The 25238-nt window shown below is 45.0% G+C and overlaps 2 protein-coding genes and 1 long non-coding RNA gene across 10 annotated transcripts in view; 2 read left to right on the forward strand and 1 right to left on the reverse strand.

Annotated features, from left to right (window-relative positions):
- Positions 1-4133, forward strand: part of LOC109256724 (zinc finger protein 883-like) — a 43720-nt gene extending 39587 nt beyond the window's left edge. For all 6 annotated transcript variants that reach the window (XM_053910116.1, XM_053910114.1, XM_053910117.1 and 3 more), the window contains one exon: positions 1809-4133. In XM_053910116.1, coding sequence (XP_053766091.1) covers positions 1809-3607 — 1799 coding nt within the window. In that variant the 3' untranslated portion in view covers positions 3608-4133. The remainder of the gene's footprint in view (positions 1-1808) is intronic.
- A 1830-nt stretch (positions 4134-5963) lies between these two features.
- LOC128779053 (uncharacterized) lies at positions 5964-13456 on the forward strand. Its single transcript, XR_008424991.1, has 3 exons — positions 5964-6520; positions 11009-11106; positions 12061-13456. It is a non-coding gene; the product is annotated as an uncharacterized LOC128779053 (long non-coding RNA).
- On the reverse strand, positions 6979-15812 carry SYCE1 (synaptonemal complex central element protein 1). 3 transcript variants are annotated; one of them, XM_019432302.2, is made up of 13 exons: positions 15670-15812; positions 12098-12160; positions 11410-11469; positions 10987-11061; positions 10307-10354; positions 9995-10049; positions 9196-9285; positions 8866-8929; positions 7991-8057; positions 7795-7918; positions 7609-7719; positions 7366-7453; positions 6979-7122 (listed from the first exon to the last, which is right to left on the reverse strand). In XM_019432302.2, exons 1-13 carry the CDS (start codon positions 15737-15739, stop codon positions 7042-7044), a joined length of 996 nt encoding a protein of 331 aa, XP_019287847.1. In that variant the 5' UTR covers positions 15740-15812; the 3' UTR covers positions 6979-7041. The 3 variants fall into 3 exon arrangements, with proteins under 3 accessions (XP_019287847.1, XP_053766093.1, XP_053766094.1); XM_053910118.1 differs by having other exon boundaries at positions 11410-11465; positions 12097-12160; XM_053910119.1 differs by lacking the exon at positions 12098-12160.
- Between the last annotated feature and the right edge of the window lie 9426 nt (positions 15813-25238).

Below are 25238 nucleotides of genomic sequence, written 5' to 3' on the forward strand. Positions count from 1 at the left end.
TTGGGCGTGCTGGGTTGTTTTTTACCCGTGCTTTTCCTAGGCTCAGACATGCTCTATTTAGTCTCCAAAGATGCTTCTTATGTATAAACCACCCCCGTCTTTTTTTCTATTTTCTTAGTCTTACCCAAAATCCAGTCTTTACCTGCCTCCTCTTAGAATGTTTTCCTTTGTTAGCCACTGTCTGTAGGTTGTAAGATGCCCTCCTTTCCTCCATCCTCACGCACTAGTTTTTTTCAGGCATTTATTTATATACTCGTTATTCTTTCAAAGGTGTTAAGCAAGCACTAGTCATTTTGTAATTATGGGGATAACGACAGTAATCAAACAAATGCACTCCTTTCTAGGTGGTTACCAGTTATTGAGTCAGCATGAAACACATATACGACACACGAAGTACCTGTGAAGTAGTGGGATAACCAGCACAGATGTCACCGTGACAGAACATGGGGTGTGCCATTTTAGTAAGGAAGCCCAGGGAAAGTGGTTTTGGGGTGATTAATTATTAAGACTGTACTTTGGGATAGCTTAAGTTTAAGGTGGCGATTTACCAAATTTGACAGTATAACATATAGGTGGATATAATATCTGGAGTAGAAATTGGACATCACTATTACAAGGTACAAGTTAGAAATATTGTTAAAGGCACAGGATTAGAGGAGGTTGCCCAGGGAGTTGTTAAGAAAAGAAGGGGAGCCCAGGACCAAGCGTTGTCAGCCACGGCATCACAGGTGGCAGGAAGGTGTGGAGAACCACGCACAGTGTGGAAAGGGGCAGTCCATGGCATGGGAGGAGAATCTGGAGAACGTGTGTCCTCGAGGCCAGTGGAGCCCGGGGTTTCAGGGTGCAGTTGCTTACGCTAAATCATTCTGAAACAATGACCCATACACGGACTGCATTTTCGCTGAAACTAGGACACATGCAAAACTCCAGAGTGCAAAACACAAGCCTTTAGAAACTGCACATTGTCAAGTAGGGCTGCATATACCAGGAAGTGGGGTGGGGATGCCAGGGTTTTTGATCTAAGAAGGAGCCAGAAAGAGGTTTTCCAATGATGGTGGGCACAGCCTGGGTTGCAGAGCTTAAACCCTTTAGACCAGCAGGGAGAGGTAGCCCAGTGTGGAGGGTTGGAGCTCTCTGTACCGGTTATGGTTGTGAGAAGCGAAGTATGCAGGGTTTAATTAGGAATTAGCCAAAAGCGGTCTCTGGCTGGCATGGAGAAGGAGAGATGATGCCTTTGAAAAACCCCACGGATGCCCAGGGAAAGGTGAAAAAGTAAAGAAATGTGGGAACAAATCCTTGTTCCTAAGCAACATCCCTGCTGAGATGGCAGAAGAATGGCTCTGTACTGCAGCCTAAAGTGGTGGATCCAGGAAGACCTTGTCATCTTCAAAGCTGAGTGATGAGAAAAGGCCCAGCACGAGTGACCTACAGTCATTGGGAGAGAAAGCGGGAAATGGAACAGGAACACAAATGGCAGATGAAGAGAAGTCAGCTGAACACTAAGACTAGGGAATAGGTGAATATCGTGACCAATGGTTTCCTCATGGATTCAAAAAGGAAAAAAAAAAGATAAAGCAAAACCAACAAATAAATAAAACCATGATCTGACATTAGAGAATCTGTTGGTGTAACTTGTTACATTATTTCATTAGAAAGAAAAATCATATACTTATCACAATCATACCCATTTTAACTCTGTAAAATTCTTATCCTACACGATGGAAAGAAACTTCTCCATTTTTACATGAACATTCCGTAAGAAATGTTTAGGTGTGGTTCATACATATGGTTACTTTGTCTCATTTTAGATGTCCAGACTGCAGGTGACCTGATGGAGACTGGCCAGGAGTATCAGAGCAGACTTTTGTGGCAAGTTGGATTGGCCAACTATGAAACGTCAACGAAGGAGAGAACCAGTTTGGGAAAAACACTTAATTTGAGTGCAGCCGACGTTTCTAAACTGATTATAAATAACGGAAGCTACTCAGGAGTGAAGCCAGAGTTGTTTAATGTGTGTCAGAACACGTTTCTCCCTGGTGAGCCTGGTGGGATGCGTGTTGGAGAGAATGCCGAGGAATGTCATACAACGGGGAGCCCCCTCAGGTGTGCCGACTGTCCTGGTTGTCATCCGAGGAATCAGACTTTGCGGCAGCCTCTCGAATTTAGTGGGCAAGGGAAAGACTTCAACAAGGGGGCAACACTCTGTACCTATAGGAGAGCTCACATGGGAGAGACTGCCTGTAGGTATAATGAACATCGGGAAGCCTGTGGTAAGTCAGCTGTCACTGCCCAAGAGAGAACTCACATAGGGGAGAATCACTGTGGATGTAACAAATGGAGGAACACTTTTTGTGAGAAACCAACACAGTTGCATCTTGGTCTAGCCGATTTCGAGGAGCAACACCATAAACATGATCAAAGTGGGGGTAATTTCAGCAAGAAATCACACCTCGCTCAGCTTTCGAGAACTCCGTTAGAAGAGAAAACTTTTGAATGTGATGTATGTGCTAAAACTTTCTACAAGAGGTCTAATCTCAGTAAACATCGGAAAATACACACAGGAGAGAAACCCTATAAATGTAGCGAGTGTGAGAAGACCTTCATTAGTAAAACAGTTCTTAAAGTACATCGGAGAACTCATACAGGGGAGAAGCCCTATGCATGTGTCGAATGTGAGAAATCTTTCTGCCATAAGTCACACCTGACTGTTCATCAGAGAATCCACACAGGGGAAAAACCGTATGAGTGTTATGAATGTGGGAAATCCTTCCCTGTGAAGACAAAACTCACCGTACATCTGAGAACACACACAGGGGAGAAGCCCTATGAATGTAATGAATGTAGGAAATCCTTTTACCAGAAGTCAGCCCTCACCATACATCAGAAGATTCACAATAGGGAGACACATCATGAATGCAACGACTGTGGTAAGACATTCCATAAGAAGTCAGTTCTCACTGCACATCAGAGAACTCATACAGGAGAGAGACCTTATGAATGTAAACAATGTGGGAAATGCTTTGGCCATCGCCCAGCTCTCACTGTACATCAGAGAACTCACACAAGAGACAAACCCTATAAATGTAACGAATGTGGGAAATCCTTTTGTGTGAAGCCAAAACTCACTGTGCATCTGAGACTTCACACAGGTGAGAAGCCCTTTGAATGTCAGGAGTGTGGGAAAACTTTCTACCAGAAGTCAAAACTCACTGTACACCAGAGAACTCACACTGGTGAGAAACCTTATGAATGTAATGAATGTCGGAAAACCTTTTGTGAGAAGTCAACCCTCAATAGGCATCAGAGAACTCACAGGGGAGAGAAACCTTATGGATGTAAAGAATGTAGGAAAACTTTCTACCAGAAATCAGCCCTCACTGTTCATCAGAGAACTCACACAGGAGAGAAACCCTATGAATGTAATGATTGTGGAAAAACCTTCTGTCAGAAATCACACCTCAGCAAACATTCGAGAACTCACACAGGGGAGAAGTCATGTGTGGCAGAGACTGGCTGTATGTATACCAAAACTCACTTTCTCTTTGTGTTGGGCACACAGCCTACATTTCTCAGCCTCCCTTTGTTGTGGGTGGGACCATGTAACTGAGTTCTGGCCAAGAGAATATGAACACACATGATGAACATTACTTCTAAGCCTGGCCACAAAAAACCCAAAAACCAAAAAAACAACATGCATTTGCTGAGTTTTTTTATTCCCTGTGCTCCTGAAGTGCAGATGACACACAGGTTTGTCTTCAAAGCCATAGAGTGAAGATTGCAACCATGACCTCAGGCAGAAAGAATTGATTGTGGAGGGCAGAAATCTTTCCATCTCTACCTCAGAAATCCTCACTTGTACTTTACCTGAGTGAGAACCCTTCTATGTGTGACCTGACTACAGCACTACCAGTCCATTGTAGCCAGTTCACTTTATGAATTTGTGAATTTGTGGCAGGCTTCTGTTGAAGTTACCAGTCCTTGTGTAGGAAACTCACAGAGGAAAGAACCCGTGTTTTCATCTTTCAACCCTAAGTCAGAAATCATAGGAAGAAATAATGCAGTAAATGTAGGAATACCTTTATTGGTCAGAGATAGCTCATTGAACAGTGAGAATAAAGTAAAACTTATAAATACCTATTGTGTCCAAATTTTCAACTGAATGTCTGACTTTGTGTCTATCAGAGAATTTCTCATTAAGGGAAAACTATCAGGTTAGGTAATGTGGATGAAAATTTCAGATAGAAATGGTACTGTATTGAAAAAATTTTTTGAACTAGACGACCATTGGTTCTCTGCTGCGGGTGATTTTGCGTACAAGGGGATATTTGGCAACACTAATGGTACTAGCATGGTGTCAATTCTGCCTTTTTCTATACAAGGTAGTTACAGGGCCCATGAAAATTCTAAGGGGTAGAGAAATAGGCTCCACCTTCGATGTAAGAGCACCTTAAATAGTATGTGGGATGGGACATAGTAGTGTGGCCATCTTTAGAAAATGCAATAGGACACTGTCCACTTTATGACCACCGAGTTCACATTGCTCACACATGTAACCTGTACTATAAAATTAAAGGACCTCAATTTATAGAGCTGTTTAGCTCAAAATGTAGGACCTCATCATCTGTATCTGGTCTACATGCACATAGTCTTTTTGGACACAGTCCCTTGTCTGTGACTTAGTCTGAAAACCTAGGACCTGATGTGACTAGTTATGTGCCCTGCACACACTCAACACACAATGGTAGCACAGAGATGAGGGATTCACCGATGGTCCATTCGAGGGAGAGGAACTGGGAGGCACTTAGCCTCCCATACACAGAAACTGAAATCTGGCAGGGCACACCATCAGTTCCTTAATTAGGATGCAGCGGTTCTGGGAATGACGTTAGGGCTCTGGATTCTGCACTCCGTCACCTCTCTTCTGCATGACCTAGGCCTGATTTATTCATTTTGCTGTCTAGTTTCTTCAGTTCTGGTTCCTGCCCAGAGGGCTCTTCTCATTTGAACTGTTTCTAAAACTTGTGATTCAAATTGATTTCATGCCTTTAAGAAAGTTTTTGGATTTCTGATAAATTATAATGTAGTCCACTAGGTGAAAGCCACCCCTATATTTCTGGAACAGGATCCACTCCACCTCGAACTGAGAGATGTGGGGACAGTGCTACTATTTATCATCTCTCGTAAGGGTTTGCAAGGCACACTCTTTAGAGTCTCAAGAAAAGGGTCTTAGAGCAACACCCTTGGTCTGAGTTTCGCTCTGAGGCTCCATCTTGCCGGTAGCATCCCGATTGTGACCTGTAGCCTGCATTCATTTCATACTTCAGGGATCTTTGTTTCTGACTGGAGACGCTGGGAAGGAGGAACAGTTTTATTTTCACACCTAGGTAGTCCTGGCTCCTCGGTGTTTTGTCTAGATTGTTCTCTAAAACTGAACGATTTCTTTTAGCTCCTCTGTCTCTACCTATACCTATGGTAAGTGACTCTACCAGCTATGGATTTTTTTCTTTTTGTCTCAGCTAGAAACCCACCCTTGGTTGCTCTACTGTGTGATGCTGGGGCTACATTTCTCTTATTCCAGCTGACACAGTCTCTGGGTTTCCAAAGAAAGGGCGTGGAGGGCGACTGCAAGACAGCAGGAAGGAGGATCTTTTTCCTTGGCAGCTATCCATGTGGTTGTGAGCAGGGGTGGGGAAGGTCCTGGTCCTGTTTCTCTGTCTAGAACTTTAGTACAGTGAATAGTATTTGAACATACCCTAAAGTGCTTTAAACATTTCACTGGTAAGTATTAAAGAAGACTATTCCTAGATTTTACATTTTTTAAAAATTTAAATAGGTGTTGGATTTTGTCAAAGGCCTTTTGTGCTTCTGTTGAAGTAAGCATGTGTCTTTTTACTTAATTAAAAAAAAATTTTTAATCTTTATTTCTGAGAGAGTGAGAGAGACAAAAGGAGAGCAGGGGAGGAACAGAGAGAGAGGGAGACCCCAAATCCAAAGCAGGCTCCAGACTCTGAGCCGTCAGCACAGAGCCCGACATAGGGCTCGAGCCCACGAACCATGAGATCATGACCTGAACCAAAGCTGGACACTTAACCAACTGAGCCATCCAGGCGCCTCTCATGTGTCTTTTTTTATTGTGAATCACCTGAAGCTGCAAAATTAGCTGAACTGCTGCCATTCAAGGTGATTATTTCCATTGCTACTCAGGGGAATGTACTAATTTCCAGGCAATGCAGGAGTTGTTCTGATAAGGTGTAACCAATTCATTTATGACACAGGTCTGTTTAACTCCATGTCAGAAAACTGGGAGATTTATGCCTGGTGTCTCTGACGGAGTAATTTCCCACCATGTCACATTCCCCCGTTCTTCCACAGAAACAGTGCTCTCCAGGCAGCCTGTTTGGATCTCTGCAATCCCACCATGTTAGTGTCCTACCTGGATGTGGGAGTCTTTCAAGACCAGGAATCTCTTCCTACTTCAGTCACTGTATTTTGGCTCAGGAGCACTGCTGCCCTTTATTGGGTGAGTGCATTTTCATGGAGTCTTAGGTGATTGACTCCCAGCACACAGGATTTCTAAGACACTATGTTCTTGTGACAGGTGTCGGTTACATATTTTGTGCCCAGGAAGGCACAAACTACACTTGGCCTCCAATTATGTTTTTTTTTTCTCAGCTAATCAGTGGAGACTGTGGGCAAGGGACTGACTGACTCCATCCCTGCTGTTGAGATTTCTGGGATTCGGTTTACTTCAGGCCTGAATGAGGAATTAAAGAAACAATCACACTGTGGCTTTGCAGACCTGCATCCTTCTGCCTGGGAACCCAGAACAGTGTGTTAAGTCCTAGAAAGGAGCAGACCAGAGACTATGAGGGTAGGGAGGCCTGCTGTGGCCCTCTGGCTGAGGCCAAGGCTTGACACAGTGTCAGGGGCCAGACAAGCCCTACCCCCTCTGCATAAACTCAGCTGAGGCAGTTGTACTGAAATAGTGCCTTTATTTCCCGAAGTTCATGGAATATGCTCCAAGGCAAAGAGAGTCCTTGCCTAGGAGGGCATACTACGGCCTTGCTTGGTGGGCAGCCCTGGGTCTTTCTCCTTGCTGACTCCTAGGAGTTTAGGATTGGCCTGTGGGAGGTCAGAGTCTGAGGAGGGAAATGTCCATGTAGCCCTGTGCCCACACCCTCCCTGGGACCTGCCTCTTCCCACTCCACACTGCCAGCCCCTGCATTTTTGTCTTCTTTGTGCCCTGTGGGAGCACCCTTCCCCAAAGACCATCCTCTGAGGACTCTCGATCCCCTTCTTTGCCTTCCTGCACCCAGCTCCTTGCATGAGCTGTTTCTGCTCCCTGCCACCCAACCCAGGGCTCACAAGTTCTCCTGGGCCAGCCCCTTCATCTTGTGTGCTTTGGGCTTGAGCAGCGATCTGCACCCCAAGCGTTTCCAGCTCTTCCTTAAGCCTGGACAGACAGAGGTAGGGTAGGAGTGTGGGGAGGGGGAAGGGGAGGAGAAAGGACAAGAGGCTGTGAAGAGACCAGGAGACAGGCTGAAAAGGGAGCAGAGATGCCTCAGCCACCTTCCCCTAGAGGACTGGGGGGAGGGCCTCCACACGCACCTCTGCCTCTTTTGCTGTAGCTGCTGGCACTTCTGCTGCAGCTGTTCATGGCGCTGGGCAGCAGCCTCTAGGAGCTCCTGGGCCTTCCTGTTCTCCTCTTCAAACATATGTCTGAGGGGGGTGGGCATCAGCACTGGCATCTCCCTCCCTCCACCCCAGTCCCTGTCCCTGTCCTGCTCGTCTTACACTGCAGCTGCTGCCTCCTGGCTGCGGAGAAAGAGCCCCTCAGCAGTGGTCGAGCAACCGTCAGCCCCAAACTGGGAACACAGACGATGCTTCACGTCCTCCAGCTTTGCCTCCACGAGCTTCTCTGCGGCAGGAAGGGACAGATAAGCAGGGCAGTGCAAGGCAAATCAGGGCCTCCCCAATCTCCAGGCCTCACCTTCCCTGAGCAATTGCTCCTTGCTGCTGTCCAGGGCGCCAATCTCCTGGGCCATCTGCTCTGGTCTCTGAGTAGGTAGAAAGGAGGCCTGTGCATGTGTTTCAGCCTACCCCCATGCACCTCAGACAAGCCTACCTGGATCTGGTCTTTACTCAGCCTGCCTCCCTTCCTACTACTCGGGCCCTCTGGGCACACAGGGCACGTTCCAGCCTCAGGGCCTTTGTACTGGCCATCCTCTCCACCTGGAACTGTCTCACCCCAGATACCTGTGATGCTGTGCTTGAGAGGCTCACCAGGTGGTTAACGTTCGGTAATCTTGGAAGCTTTGATGTGAGGCAAGCATTTATTACAGGGGATCCTAAAAGCATCACTAACCAGAAGTGTTCCCTGGAGAATCATTTACTAGCCCTGCATTGCCGTTTCTCTTCCCCTTACGTGGCCTCTTCAATGAACCTCTCTCTCTATCCCAACGTCTGTTCTCTCTGCCCCTTTCACTTGGTATCTAGGATCCCCAGGGGGCAAACACCAGTCTGCTTGGTTCCCCGCTGTCTGCCCTGTGGCAGTCATGGCTGCAAACACATCCATGGATCTTCTCTATGGATAACCTTTCCTGACTTCATCAGGGCTCCTCCTGGTCACCGCAGGGCCCTGGGGGAGCAGCAGAGAGGGCGGGCAGGACCAGTGAAGAGGATGACACCGGGTGGCAGTGAGGGTGGGGATGAGGCACTGAGTTGAGGGCCATTTTGACGTTAGGCCACCAAGGCTGGCTCAAAAGCCGGCGAGAGGAAGGAGGCCTGAGGCGTGACCTTCAGTTTGGGGCCTGGGACTCTTAGGGAAGATGTGTAAGGTGGGAGGAATGGCTGTAAGTGACTCACGTGGAACTCCCAGAGGTCCTTGTGCTGGCCCATCAGATCCTCCAGCTGTTCCTCAAAATCCAACCTGGGGGCCGGCCACACAAGATGAGGGACCATTGGCTGAGACACCCCTCCCCAGCCAGGCCCAGGCCAGGGGTCTTCATGTACACACCACGGGAGGCTTGCCCATGTTCTTTGCTTGGCAGGGAGCACCTTCCCCACCTTGACCTTCCAAACCTCAGGTCAGCCAGCTCCTCTTCTAACCCCCATCCCTGATATTACCTGCACCTACAACCCATCCTCGCACACTGCCCCCTCACCCCCCACCTGGCCCGGAGCACTGGGATTCACCTCAGTTGCCTCTGTTTGTTCTTCTCGTCCTCGATCTGGGAGTTCAGGGCAGAAATTCGCTCCTTGCACTCCTGCAGCATGGTCTGCTTCCTGCGAAGAGGCAAAGCAGCCCTCAGTCATGTTCTCTGAATGTCTCCCCAGGATGGGGCTGGGTGGAGCTTCCGCCTCCTCTTGGGGTGTGTTGTAGCCTTCTAAATTGAGGTCCTTCTCTGGTAACTTCATGGGTTGGGGCATGAGCATGTGCCCCCTGGGAACAGTGTAGTCACCGGGGCATGGTCAACTGCGAACACACACACACACACACACACACACACACACACACACACACCTCATCCCAATTTCCCCACACAGTTCCAGTCTTGGTATGCCAGGGCTCAGTGACTCTGGTCACAAAATAAGCTAAACCAATGTTCAGGAAGTGGAGAGATGGATTCACAAATACTGAGGTGGATGAAGGGTCCCGATGAATAGAGAGAGACGCAATGGCTTGATGCCTCAATGAAGGCACAGATGAGTGGACAGACAGCCAAGGGTCTATTTTGGGAAGAGTGACAGGCACAGAAGAAAAAACAGCCAAAGGAATTTGGTATTCTAGCAAACGAATGATTATCCCAGTGAGTGAGAGTGTTCTTAACACTACTGCCTACTGTTGGGTCCAAGGTGGGAAGACACGCATCTGACCTCTCCGTTCTAAAAACGGAGGAAATGAGAGCTCTGGGTCCATGACTGAGTTTCCCTCTTTCTCTCCTCCCCCACAATGAAGGGGAAAGAAGAGCAAGGCCCAGCTGGAAGGTCTTACCTCTGTGCCTCACTTTCCTTCTCTTGGCAGTGGAGTCTGAGGATCCTTAGGGTCTCTGCAGGGATAGGAACGAAGGGCCCCAGGAGAACCCATTAAAGCATCAGGCCTGGGCATAGTTAATATGGTCAGATCACGTGGAGTCTCGTGGGCACCGGATTGGGCTTTGTAATTTGCTTCAGGTCTGGTGGACGCCACAGGAGGGATGCGAGCGGATTCAGGTTTCAAAAGGATTCAGCTGCTGTGGACAGACTGTCACACTGCCTCTGCAGGGTGACAAAGGCAAAAGCCTGGACACAGAATAACTACAATTACCTTGCTTTTTGTTCAAGGTCTCTTTCAGACGTACTTCCTCTCCACTCACTGGAAAACACAGTAACATGTTCAGGCATCAGGTACCACCCACTGCACCCTCAGAGAGCATACCTGCCCACAGTCACACAGGCGGTTTGGTACAACTGTACCCCAATCCCAACTGTGGACCCCTTGAGTTGAGCCCCCTCCCATCTTGTGCCCACACTCCCGGATGTGGCAGCAAAGGGCCCTGATGTTGATAAAGGGTTGAATGTGAGGGTCCTGCAGAATGCCAGTGCACTTTACATGGACGGGAGAGAAAGACACATCATATGAACTGGGATATGGGCTATGAAGAAACACATCAAGCAGTAAGGGGAATGTGATCAGGTGGGGACAAGGTGCTGTCTTTAGATGGGATGACCAGGGTAGGTTTCTCTAAGAAGGGGACATTCAAGCTAAGAGTTGATGGTGATGATGTATGGCAATAGAAACCAGTGGTATCTGGGGCAGAAGAGTCTAGCAAAGGCCCTGAGGTGGGAGTATGCTTGGACAGTACAGAGTGGGAGACTGGTAGGACCTGATGCCGCAGAGGGGGCAGGAGCCCTTGGCCGAAGCAAGAATGCTAAGGGTCCAGAATATTGAGTTCAGGAAGGCATGACACTGGGGACCTCTGGGTAATCGACCCCCTGCATGCTTACATGAGTCCATTTCCTTCTGCAGGGCCTCCCAAACAGTCCGGGCCTCTCCCAGCTCCTCACTGGCTTTCTTTTTTGCTGTGCCAAAAAAAAACCAAAACAAAACAAGAAACCAGACAACGTGTAAGGGCAACATCCAACTACACCATTCCTTGCAAATAGTGACATTTCACATTTGTCTTCAAGCAAACTGGGCAGGGGGTGGGGAGGACACATTTTACAGGGCAAGAAATGAGGCTTCCAGAGCCCAGCCCTTCTTGTTGGTCTCAGTTGGCAGCAGGGCCAGGTTCATGGACATGTGACTACAGCAGTTGCCTTTAGAAAAACCCACCCTTGGTTTGACCTGCTGCTGTGGTCCTGAAATACATACTTAGTAATCCTGTAACCAGGGGCCCTGCAAATCATGTAGCTTGTCCCTGAGCTCACCTTGCTGAACCTCATTAATCCGATTAATCAGGGCCTCAACCCTGGGCTCTAGGCTTCCCGCTGTAGGGAGGAAAGGAGGTTGAATGGAGATGACAGGGCAGGCAGAGGGAGTTGGGGGCCCTACAGGGACTCTCATTCTGGATAGAGGATACAAGGGAAAAAACAGAGATACTGAGTCAGGCTTAGTCATCGCAATCAAGAAAAATAGAGGGGCAAGGAATTAATTAAAGCACGAAGGAGTGGGGCATGCTCTTCAGATATGGGAAGACCTCTTGAAGGCCTTAAATCAAGGGGAGGGCAGTTCCTGGGTGGGGTGGTAGGTAGTCAGTGAAAAGGCCTTCCCTGAAGTGGGAACATGGCTAGAAGAAGCCATGTGAGCAAGCAGAGAGCAGCAGAGGTAAGGTGGAGGGAAAGGAGGTGAAGGTGAAAACCTGGATTTAACTGAGTGTGGTGGGGACCACATGGGTGGCTAGCAAGGGGGCTTGGGGGAAACGTTTTGCCTTCTATCCCCTTATACTTTAATTTCAAATCCTTGGGCTATATTTTTACTTCAAAGAAGTTTTAAAAAGTAGGAAAGAGCCAATGGGTTAATTTCCAAAGGTTGTGAATTGTGAGTCCTGGAACTTAATCCACTTCCGCCTTTTCCCAAAGCTCAGGCTGTGCCTCAGTTACAGAGAAGACATGTGACCTTTCTGCAACTTCTTCATCATTTCCATCAAGTCTTCAATTTTCTGTGAGGACTTGGCCTGCCCTGTGGAGACACAACCAAACGCTTCATAATCCCAAAGGAGAGGGCCCAAGGAAGGGTCCAATAACTTTGGTATGGGGCTGAGGGGGGCTCAGATCTCCAGCCAGAGTGGTGCTCTTGCCGCTTGTCTTGAGGTAGACACTGAATTCGAGAGGAGTCAGGCTATTTCACGGTCAACTTTTCCTAAAGTGTGAAATCATACCACAGAGTTTCCCTTAATAAAACTCAGGGCAAGGGGAGGGGTGAACTTTCCCTGCCTGTACTATTCAAGACTGGGTCAAACCTCATGATGTAATAATGAAAGGAAAAGAAAGGAGGGGCAAAAAACAAAACAAAACTGGAAACAAGGGGTCAAAAGTCACTGTAACTGGCAGATGGCTAATTAACTAGAAAGTTCTAGAGTCTTATTAAAAAAAAACCACAATGAATAGTAAGAAAATTTAATAAGACACCATGTCATTTGCACATAAATACGAGCTATTTTATATACATAATCAATTACTCTGAAGCTTGTCAGTAGAATATTTCATATTCACTTGTTTATAACCAATATAGGCACTTATTTTTAATTCCTTAATGAACTAGATGTTGGTGATTATTAATGGTACTAACGTCACAAGAGAGATAAATGGACATTATGAGCCACTTGATGTAAAAATACAATATAGGATTCTTGCCAAAAACGAAGTCAGAGTAATGCCTTTTAATTGTCTTAATCTAAATACTAATTTAGGGAAAATACAGGAACACAGGACACATGGGGATGCAATTAGCAACATCCAGACTGGGAACTTTACAGGAAAAAATCAGGATTTTTAACAAATTTGGGGGGGGGGGGAGGAAAAAAGGAAGATCCTTACAGATGAAAGGGGATTAAAAAGACATATACTCAATACTCAAAAACGGACTGTATTTAGATCCTGATTCGACAAGTGCACTTTAAAAAATATTGGTGACATAATCAGAGAAATTTGAAAACTGGGTTTTTGGTGACACAGGAACTATTGTAGCTGTTATTCAGATAGGACAGTACTACTGTGGTTAGTTTTCTGGAAACAGTACTATATTTTAGAGATGTTAGAGATACATATGGAAATATTTATGGATGATATGCTATGATGCCTGTGCTGCTTCAAAATGAAATAGTGGAGTGGGTGAGGATAAAAAGGAAACAAGGTTGGCCAAAAGCTTATAACTGTCAAAGTGGAAAAGATGGGCTCATGGGGGTAATTTTATACTTTGTTTTTGCCTTTTGTGTATGCTTAAATTTTTCCATAATAAAAAGTTTTTAAAAAGCAACCAGTCAGGGGTGCCTGGCTGGCACATAGAGCATGTGACTCTTGCTCTCAGGGTTACAATTTTGAGCCCCATGTTGGGTGCAGAGAGTACTTAGAATAAAATCTTAAAAAAAAAAAAACAATGAGTCAATATAAAGAAGGTAAACAATCACTGCTTTCAAAGAGTGGAAGAAAGGAGGGGACAGTTAAGCAAAAATTTTACAAATGGCCCATAAATATTTGACAAGATATACGATATCAGTCATGATTAATGAGATGAAAACAGCACATCGTACCTATCTGGTTGGTAAAGATGAGTAAGTCTGACAATGGCCAGTGAGATGATGTGGGGAAATTCACATATAGGCTGGAAACTGATGTGACCTTTCAGAGGACAGTTTTAGTACATCAGCATTTTGAAGGCCTAATTCCAGTTCTAAGAATTTATGTATGAGACATGCTCATCTAAGTATGCAAAAGGCATGTTAAAAGACACGGAAGCAGTATTTGTCATGTCAAAAGTGGGAAACGACTTGGATGCCCATCAGCCGAAAAGTACAATCCATCCGCACAACAAAATACTGTGCAGCCATTGAAAAGGAGGTAGATTCATTATGCATTAAACATGGAAGGAGACCCTAGACAGATGAAAAGTCAGTAAAAAATTGTGCATATAGACTCCCAATTGGCTACAAAAAGAGGCGAAATATATGCCAGTCTACAAACATATGCATACCACGTCCAGATAATTTGTGGCCAGAATCACCAAAGTATTTTCAGCAGTAGTTACCTCTGGAGGGTAGGACTAGGAAGGAGGAGGTTTGTCTTTCACCATACACACTTCTGCATATGGCTGTATTTTTTAAAGCTAACTGGCCCAAGTGACCCCAAACTGATTTTTACAGTTTGTTTGGGCAACCAATTCCCCAGGTATTATTAATAGCCTAGGCAGTGAGCTGCACTGTTTTTACCCTCTATTGCCTATGTAGTGCCCGCCATAAGGCGGGCACTAGCCTGGCAAGAAATACCTGTTGAATTAACAAAAAATCCGATCCCCCATTTGCTAACATTTCTGAACCTTGAGACTGAGTTGCAGACACAAGGCCTCATTACCCCAGAAGTCCCCGGTGTGAAGCGCAAAGGGCAAGGACACTCTCCTATGTAGTAAGCACCGTACAACGCATGTTGAAATACTCTGGTCTGATGTGATGGTGCCAGGAGATGGGGCTTTGGGGAGGTGATTGGGTCATGATGGCGGAGTCCTGACGAATGGGAGCAGTGCCTTTATAAAAGCGACCCCAGACAACTCCCCGGCCCTGCCCCCTCCCCCCGGGGGGATGCAGCCAGAGGATGGTCACGCAGGCACCGGGAGCTGGTCCTCACCAGACGCCCTATCTGCCGATGCCTTGGTCCCAGACTTCCAGCCTCCGGAGTCACGAGAAGCAAAGTTCAGTGGTCACGGGGCGATCCAGGTTAGGGTACTGCATTATAGCAGCGCAAACTCAGCCACTGGTGAAGTGACTAAACCACCCACGTGGACTAGCTTATGGGAGGCACCTGAAACAGCCACACCGGAAGGCTCCTTTGGCGCAGCCTCGGCCATCGGAGGCGTTTAATACAAGGGGTGCATATGCATCCGTCCCACTTTCCTCCTCATGCCTGGCTGCCACGCTCTGCTCCAGGCGAGCCTTGCGTGCGAAGGTTCGCTACTCACTCCTCTCCTCTGCGGGACAGACACCCCGGAGCCGCGCCGGGTCCCAAGGCTGCACCAGTGTAGGTGGGTCTGAAGGGAGCGAGGGCAGGCTCAGCCCCTCGAGGGAGGGGAGTGTTCCAGGAGCGCACCGCGCGGCCGGGTGGCGCCACCCCTGCCCCCGGAGCTGGGAGCTCACTCAGGTCGGCGTCAGGGAGAAAAAAAACGCGGACGCTGCGTGCCGCCGGCCTGGACCCAGCCTCGGAAAAGAATGCCCGGGTAAGAACCGTTCTGGGGCAGCAGGGACGCCCAGACGTGGCTGCGAGGACAGAGGAAGGGGGCTCACTCAGGAGCTGCGCGCAGAGAGCCGCTCGGCCCAACAGAAAGGGTGTCCCCGGGGCTACTTCACACAGCCGAGGCCGACCTGCCGGCGGTGACCCTGCGTTTCCTCGGCGGCGGGAGGAGCGGGGGCTGGGGGGCCGCCGCGTGTCCCCGCCCCACCTCCCACGGCCGCCCTTGCCAGGGGCGTCGGGGCCCAGCACTACCTCCTGCCTTCTCAGCCGGGTCCGTGGCTCCCACCCGCTCGGCGCTCGGAGGCCCCAGCCGCCCCGCCATTCCCTCCGCTCGCAGACTCTCTCCGTGTTGGCGCCTCGGTTGGGATTGGGCCAAACCTGCGCGGGGGGGCGGGGCGCCCGCGGCACGCCTGCGCAGTGCGCTCCAGGCGCGGTGAGCCTCGAGCTGAGGCGGGGCTCAAAGGCTGAACACAGGTGCTAGTGCGCATGTTTAAAGTCTCTGGGGCCGCAAACTCAGAGCAGGGGAGGTGCGGGTGGGGGTACGCGGTCTTCCACGCTGGCGTTTGGCAGTTGAGGAGTCGGTGACTGCGCATGTGCAGACACCTCCAGCGGGGCCTCCTCGACTTGACCGAGCTTGCGGAGGTTAGGTGGAGAGCACCTTTGCCGTGTGTTGGGCCCAGGTTTCGATTCTTGTCTCTGCTGGTATTCCTTGCTGCACACCTGGGGGTGTAACCGCAGGAATGTAACCTCTAACTAGGCAGCATGGAATTTCTTGGAGTCTAGAGTAGGAAATTTACTCCTAGATCCTCGGGAGAGCGAGCTTGTCTCAACACTGCATTTGTCAATAAGTTTCTTGTTTTTCGTCTTATTCACTCTCTGTGCCTGTAAAAAGCTGTCCTTTGTTTAGTTCTGCGGAGCTGTCCTCTATTTGCTACACGGGGTGCTGCGTGATTTGTGAATCAGTTAGTAAAGCCAATTAGATACTTAAATTTACTTTTGTTAACACCTCCCCATAATAAGGGACAAGTGAAATGGAGGAGAAACAGAAGTTTAATAACACGGATTCCTCCTGTATACATGGAAGAAACCCAGGGAAACTGAGTAGTTCCCTGAAATGGCTTACCACCACCTTACCTGCTATTATGGGCTAAAGATACTCTGTTTTGAGGAGCAAACAAGGGAAATGAGGGTATGGTGGTAACGGTGTCTTTCCCATTGATAAAAGTTTCTACAAATTTAGAGTCCTCCTTCTCTTCCTAGCACAAATGGCGATTTTCCTTTTAAATGTAAATGTTCCTTACCTAAAGACAACTTCTACTCAGTCCTCAGAAGTCCTTTTGCGTCTGCTGTTCGTTAAAATTAATCACACCTGTCAACCTTAAAAATAAAGCTACCGTTTATTTTACCGGCAAAAGACAGGTTTATTTGGGAACAGTAGAGAATTGCCACTGTGACAAGCAAACTACCGCAAAAGCACCCGTGAGTCCTGAGAAGGAAGGAAGGAGAGGAGGTTCTTTTATAGAGGAGGCAGGGCGTCGGGAAGGGGGGCTGTTGTAAACTAAAAGTCTGTTGGCATAAACTGGGGGGCGGGGGGGGGGGCGCTGGAAGAGTAGTGGCTTCTCATTGGCTGGGCAGTGAGTGTCTCATTGGCTGGGCTGTTGCTGGGGGAGGAAGAGGCCTTCTTTCCTCCTGCTGGGACAGTGAAGTGTATCTACCTGCAAGGTGTCTCTTTTCCTGTTGCTAGAGTCTTAAGAGTGCCCCCTTCCAAACCTTAGGACTTAATTTCAGTGAGGTTTCTTATTATTAATTTTCCCAGGCTCGAACAATGCTTATCCCAAAGAGCCGTGCTCACTCCTCCTCCTGTGGAGTTGGCTTTGCATCCTCATGGACAGGACCCTCCTGGAAGGTGGTGCTGAGTCCTCAGCTTCAGGATAAGGTGGAGCTGTGGGAGGGAAAAGTGAGTAAGATGGAGCAGAGGCTTCCTATGTGTAGTGAATGGTGAAGAGTGTGGTCTTCGGAGGAGCTGGTGGAGGAAAGGCTTGATGTGGAAACCTGAGTTTCTGTTTATTTTAGTGTGTGTGGCACAAGATTTTGTGTATGGTGTAACATACTGCCTTCTGTTGCTTGTGACTCATTTTCTCAGCAGTATTTGTTGAGGAGACTGTCCTCTCTGTGTAATTGACCATATTCTGCTGCAATGATCCTTGTACCTGGTTTCATCTCAACACTGTCAAGACTGTTTTGTTTACTATAGCTTTGTACAGCTTTGTTCTTTCTCAAGATGGGTTTGGCTATTCAGGGCCCTCCGTGGTTTCATACACATTTCAGGATTGTTTTTTTCTTGTTTGTTTGTTTTGAAAAATGCCTTTAGAATTTTGGTCATGATTACACTGAATCTAGATTGCTTTAGGTTGAATGAACAATTAAAAAAAAAATTTACAATCTACGAAGGTGAAATAACTTTCCATTTACTGGTCTCTTCTTCAATTTCTTTATCAACATCATATCGTTTTGATGCTATAGGATTTTCACCTCTTTGTTAAATTTTTCCCTAGATATTTTATTATTTTGGAGGAAACTGTTAGTTTTCTTAATTTTTCTTGGTGAAGGTTTGTCATGAGTATGTAAGGATTAAGAATGTCCTGTCCCCTCAAGGTCCTTCTACTGGATTAGCAGTCAAATTGATATGACACAGATTAACGAGAGAAGATAAAATTTAATTTTGTGTATATGGGGAATCCAGAGAGACATGGGAATTCTGAAGTCACTTGGGCAGAATGAAGCATATATGTCATCCTGAGCTAAAGACAAGGAGGTATGGGTCAGGTACCTCAAAGGGAAGGAATGCAGTTCACAGGAAGATGAAAAAGAGTAAGTGTTTGGTAAAAAATGTTTTCCTGTCCTCTCAGACGGAATGAGACATAGAGGACTTTAACCAAACAGACCTTGCTAGGTTCTTCCCTGTCTACCATACCTGGTTCATATCATGGTGAATAACTCTGTTCCTGGAGCAGGTCCTCTATCTAAATTCTTTTAGGCAGCTGTGTGGGAGGTAAAGAGCTTTTTCTGATTCTGCTTGGTTTTGATTAACTTATTTTTGAGAGAGAGTGGGGGAGAGGAGGAGGAGGAGGAGTCAGAGAGAGAGAGAGAGAGAGAGAGAGAGAGAGAGAGAGAATCTTAAGCAGGCTCCACACTAAGTAAGCATGGAGACTGATGTGGGGCTCGATGTCACAACTGTGAGTTTTTGACCTGAGTTGACATCAAGAGTCAGAGGCTTCTGAGCCACCCAGGTGCCCCTTGATTGCTTTTTAAGTGAAAATAGTCTTCATGCCAAAGTGACTCACCTTGGGATCTGCCTTTGGACCCTACAAGTATATATAATCACAAGTGATTTCAGTATCTTGATTTTGTGTCCTGCAATTTCCCTGAAGTCATGTAAAAAGTGTGTCATTGTTGCTGCTGCTGGGGTGATATGTAACATTGGGAATTTAGAAAATGGTACTGTTTCTACTCAGGTCATCCTCAATAACCAAAACATAGGGGACACTAATGTAAGCCTCACTCTATGGCCTTTAGTAACACATATCCTCTTACAAGGGTCCTTAATTTCACTTTGGGTGAATGGCATGTTGGCAGGCCTTGTCCCCTATCATGAAGTTTCATGTTTTTTCCTTATTTTCTGGTGTGGTACTGATGTCATTGTTTTGAGACATAATTTAGTTTGCATTATTTTGAAATGTACTAGAAAACTGCTGTAGCAGTGGAAATACTCATAACTTGACACTCAACTTCACCAGCTGTCATTGTTTTACTATCTCTGACAGTTCACACAAAAAGCTTGTATGTTTTACCCCCAAAGAGGAAAACTCTCCCTGAGAACTATGTCGTAATTTCCAAATGAGGAAATCATTATGGTTTCCTCGTATCATTGAATCCACAGGCCACTTCAGCTGTCACCACCTGTTCAAAAAGTGTGAAAGAGTCTTCTTCCAATATGACCAGGTTTCTTTTTTTCTGTACTTTTCTTAAGACTTTCCCTCATTTTGGTAACCTTAGTGGATTGAAAGATCACAGGGGACTGAAATCTGGGTGGCCTTTTCTGTATGGCCTCTTTAACTTGGTATGTTTTCAGTTTTCATTCATGTTGTAATATATTTCAGTTGACATTCATTGTGCTTCAAATACATAACATACTATCAGCCATTTAGTGGGAAGAGTAGGGCGACCCTAAGCTTGTCTCATCACTTGAATATAACTAGATAAATATAAAATCATTTGAAACACCCAAGAAATCCATCAGAAGTCTTAGAGAACAAAGCTACACATCTACAAACCAGAAAAGCAACCCATGGAAGCTTCTTGTAACAAGCAGGCCAAAACACACCTAAGATCTAAGTTCCTGTAGGTACTTTATTTTATTTTTTAAATTATTTTCTTTGATTTTTATATTTTAATTTTGTTTAATGTTGCTTGTTTTTCTTTCTCTCCAAAATGACAAAACGGAGGAATTCACCTTAAAGAAAGAACAGGAATAAATGATGGCCAGAGATTTAATCAATGCGGATATAAATAAGATGTCTGAACTAAATTGATGTATGTATGTATGTATGTTTATTCTGAGAGAGAGACAGGGAGAGAGAGAGAATCCCAAGAAGGCTCTGCACTGACAGTGCATAGCCCAATGTGGGGCTCAAACTCATGAACTGTGAGATCATGAGCTGAGCTGGAGTCACTTAACCAACTGAGGTACCCAGGCACCCTGAACTAGAATTTGAAACCACAATTATAAGGATATTAGCTGGGCTTGAAAAAAGCATAGAAGACACTAGAGAATCCCTTACTGCAGAGATAAAATAACTAAAATCTAGCGAGGCCAAAATTAAAAATGCTATAACTGAAATGCAATCCCAAATGGAGGCCATAAAAACAAGGATGGATGAAATCAGTAAATCAGTGTAGTAAATCAGTGATACAGAAGATAAAATTATGGAAAATGATGAAGCTGAAAAGAAGAGGGAAAGAAAGGTCATGGACCATGAAGGCTGACTTGGGGAACTCAGTGGCATATTAAAACAGAATAATATTCATATCATAGGAGTTCCAGAATGAAGAGAGAAAGAGGGCTAAAAGGTTTATGTGCACAAATTATATCTGAAAACGTCCCTAATATGCGGAAAGACATAGACATCCAAGTCCGAGAAGCAGAGAACTCCCATTAAATTCAACAAAAGCCAATCATTGCCACGGTATATCATAGTCAAATTCCCAAAGTGTGCAGACAAGGAAAGAGTCCTGAAAGCAGCAAAGGAATAAAGTCCTTAACCTACAAGGGATGACATCAGGTTTGCAGCAGATCTGTCCACAGAAACATGGCAGACCAGAGAAGAGTGGCAGGATATAGCCAACATGCTGAATGGGAAAAATAGGCACCAAGAATCCTTTATCCAGCATGAAAATAAGGAGAGATAAAGAGTTTCCCAGACAAAGAAAAACTAAAGGAGTTCGTGACCACTGAACTAGCCCTGCAAGAGATTTTCATGGGGACTCTTTGAGTGGAGGTAAAAAATGACCAAAGCAACAAAGACTAGAAAAGACCAGAGAATATCACTAGAAACACCAACTGTACAGGCAACAACATTGCATTAAATTCATATCTATTAATAATCAATCTAAATGTAAGTGGACTAAATGCTCCAAGCAAAAGGCATAGGGTATCAGAATGGATGAGAAAAGCAAGATCCATCTATGCTGCCTACAAGTGACTCATTGAGACCTAAAGACACCTGCAGATTGAAAGTGAGGGGATGGATGGGGCACCTGGGTGGCTCAGTTGGTCAAGCGTCCTACTCTTGGTTTCAGCTTGGCTCATGATCTCACAGTGCAGAGCCTGCTTGAGATTGTGTCTCTCTCTGAAAATAAATAAATAAACTTTAAAAAATAAAAAAAAGAAAATGTACCAATTGTAAATATTTATTCCCCAATATGAAAGCACCCAAATATATAAATTAATTACCAACAAGCATAAAGAAACTCATTGACGATAATGCAATAATAGTAGGGGACTTTAGCATGCCACATACAGCAGTGGACAGATCATCTAAACAGAAACTCAACAAGGAAACAAGAGTTCTAAATGACACTGAATCAGATGGACTTAACAGATATATTGAGAACATATCATCCTAAAGCAGCAGAATACAATTCTTTTTGAGTGCCCGGGAAACGTTCTCCAGAATAGATCACATACCGGGTCACAAATCTGCTCTCAACAAGTACAAAAAGATTGTGATCATACCGTGTATATTTTCAGATCACAACGCTATGGCACTTGAGGTCAACCACAAGAAAAAATTTGGAAAACCCTCAAATACATGGAGCTTAAAGAATATCCTAGTAAAGAATGAATGGGTTAGCCAGAAAATTAAAGAAGAAATAAAAAGGTACATGGAAGCAAATGAAAATGAAAACATGACAGTCCAAAACCTTTGGGATGCAGTGAGGGCTGTCCTAGGAGGGAAATCTATTGCAATACAGCTCTACCTCAAGAAGCAAAACAGGCCCCAAGTACACAACTTAACCTTACACCTAAAGGAGCTAGAAAAGGAGCAAGAAATAAAGCGTAACAACAACAACAACAACAACAACAACAACAACAACAACAACAACAAAACAAACAAAGCCTAAAGTCCGCAGAAGAAGGGAGCTGGAACAAAGATTAGAGCTGGAATAAATGATATAGAAATACACACACACACACACACACACACACACACACAGACAAAATGGATCTGTGAAACTAAGAGCTGTAAAATGGATCTGTGAAACTAAGAGCTGATTCTTTGAAATAATTAACAAAATTGTTAAGCTCCTATGCAGACTTATGCAGACTTATCGTAAAGAAGAGAGAGGGGACCCACATAGATTTGAAAAAAATGAATGAAAGAAAAGAGACCACAACCAAGGACCCAAATAGATAAAATCATGTATAAAAGAGGAGAGATCACAACCAAGACCACAGAAGTGCAAACAATTATAAGAGAATACTATGAAAATTATATGGTAACAAACTGTGCAATCTGGAAGAAATGGACCAATTCCTAGAAACACATACACTACCCAAAATGAAACAGGAAGAAATAGAAAATTTGAAAAGACCCATAATCAACAAAGAAATTGATCAGTAATCAAAAATCTCTCAACAAACGGATGAGTCCAGAGCCAGATGGATTCCCAGGGGGAATTCTACCAGACATTTAAAGAAGAGTTAGTATCTATTCTTCTCAAACTGTTCCAAAAAATAGAAATGGGAGGAAAACTTCCAAACTCATTCTATGAAGCTAGCATTACCTTGAGGAGAATTGCAGGCCAGTTTCCCTGATGAACATGGATGCAAAAATTCTCAACAAGATACTATCAGATTGAATTCAACAGTACGTTAAAACAATTATTCACCATAATCAAGTAGGATTTATTCCTGGGATGCAGGGCTGATTCAATAGTAGCAACTTAATCAACATTATCCACCACAATAAGAGAAAAGATGAGCACCATATGATCCTGTCAGTAGATGCAGAAAAAGCATTTGACAAAATACAGCATTGTTTCTTGATAAAAAACCCTCAACAAAGTAGGGATAGGTGGAACATACCTGAACATCATAAAGGCCATATAGGAAGGACCCACAGCTAATATCATTTCCAGTGGGGAAAAATGAGAGCCTTTCCATTATGGTCAGGAACAAGAAAAGGATGTGCCCTCTCACCATTACTATTTAGCACGGTACTGGGAGTTGGCCTCACTAATGAGACAACAACAACAACAAAAATAAAAGGCGTCCATGTTTGCAAGGAAGAGGTCAAACTTCCACTATTTGCAGAGGGCGTGATACTCTGTGTAAAACCTGAAAGACCACAAAAAAAAAATTGCCAGAAGTAATACATGAATTCAACAAAGTATTAGGATATAAAATGGACATGCAGAAATCCGTTGCATTTCTCTGCACCAATAGCGAAGCAGGAGAAAGAGAAGTCAAGGAATTGATTTCATTTACAATTGCACCAAAAACTGTAAGATAATAAGGAATAAACCTAACCAAGGAAGTAAAAGATGTGTACCTGAAAACGATAGAACATTTATGAAAGAAATTGAAGAGGACACAAAGAAATGGAAAAGCATCCCATGCTCATGGATTGGATGAAAATATATTGTTAAAATGTCTATACTACCCAAAGCAAACTACACATTTAATACAATCCCTATCAAAATACCACCAGCATTTTTTGCAGAGCTGGAACAAAGCTTCCTAAAATTTGTATGGAGCTACGGAATACCCTGAATAGCCAAAGTAATCCTGAGAAAGAAAAACAGAACTGGAGGCATCGCAATTCCAGATTTCAAGCTATTTTGCAAAGCGGTAGACATTAAGACAGTAGGGTGCTGGAACAAAAAACAGACACATGGATCAATGGAATAGAATAGAAAACCCAGAAATGGACGCACAACTCTATGGTCAACTAATCTTGGTCAGAGCAGGAAAGGATATCCAATGGGCAGACGACAATCTCTTCAACAAGTGGTGTTAGGAAAACTGGACAGCAATGTGCAGAAGAATGAACCTGGATCGCTTTATTACACCATGCACAAAAATAAATTCAAAGTGGATGAAAGAACTAAACGTGAGACCGAAAACCATCAAAATCCCAGAGGAGAACACAGGACGCAACGTCTTTGACCTCAGCCTCAGCAACTTCTTACTAGACACGTTGCTAAAGGCAAGGGAAACAAAAGCAAACATGAACTATTGGGACTTCATCAAGATAAGAAGCTCCCGCACAGTGAGGGAAACAATCAACAAAACTAAAAAGCAGCCTAGGGAATGGGAAAATATGTTTGCAAAAGACATATCTGATATTAGCATCCAAAATCTATAGAGAACTTACCAAATGCAACACCAAAAAACAAATAATCCGGTGAAGAAATGGGCAAAAGACAGGAATAGTCACTTTTCCAAAGAAGACACCCAATGGCTAACAGACACATGAAAAGATGCTCAACATCACTCATCATCAAAGAAGTACAAATCACAACCACCATGAGATATCACCTCACACCTGTCAGAATGGATGAAATTAACAACACAGGAAACGACAGGTGTTGGCAAGGATGTAGAGAAAGGGGATCCCTCTTTCCCCCAAAGAGGAACTGTTGGTGGGAATGCAAACTGGTGCAGCCACTCTGGGGAACAGTATGGATGTTCCTCCAAAAGTTAAAAATAGAACTTCCTTATGTCCCAGCAATTGCTCTACTAGGTATTTACCCAAAGGACACAAAAATTCAGATTTGAGGGGTTACATACACCCCCATGTTTATAGCAGCATTATAACCAATAACCAAACAACATACAAAACCCAAATGTCATTGACTGATGAATGGATAAAGAAGATGTGTATATGTACAATGGAATATTACTCAGAGATCAAAAGGAATGAAACCTTTCCATTTGCATGATGTGGATGGAGATACACTGTATTGTGCTAAGCGAGACAGGTCAGTCAGAGAAAGACAAATACCATATAATTTCACTCATATATGTAGTTTAAGAAATAAAACAGATGAATATATGGGAGGGGGTAACAAGAGGATAGAGGGAAACAAACCACAGGAGACTCTTGGCTATGGAAAAGAAACTGAGGATTGACAGAAGGAGGTGGGTGTGAGAAGGACTGGACGAGTGATGGGTATTAAGCACCGCATTTGTGAGGATCACAGGATGTTGTAAGGAAGTGATGAATCATGGAATTCCACTCCTGAAACTAATATTG

Source organism: Panthera pardus, unplaced genomic scaffold (genome assembly GCF_024362965.1).
Source record: "Panthera pardus isolate Hobbes unplaced genomic scaffold, ASM2436296v1 HiC_scaffold_22, whole genome shotgun sequence".
NCBI classification, from domain to species: domain Eukaryota; kingdom Metazoa; phylum Chordata; class Mammalia; order Carnivora; family Felidae; genus Panthera; species Panthera pardus.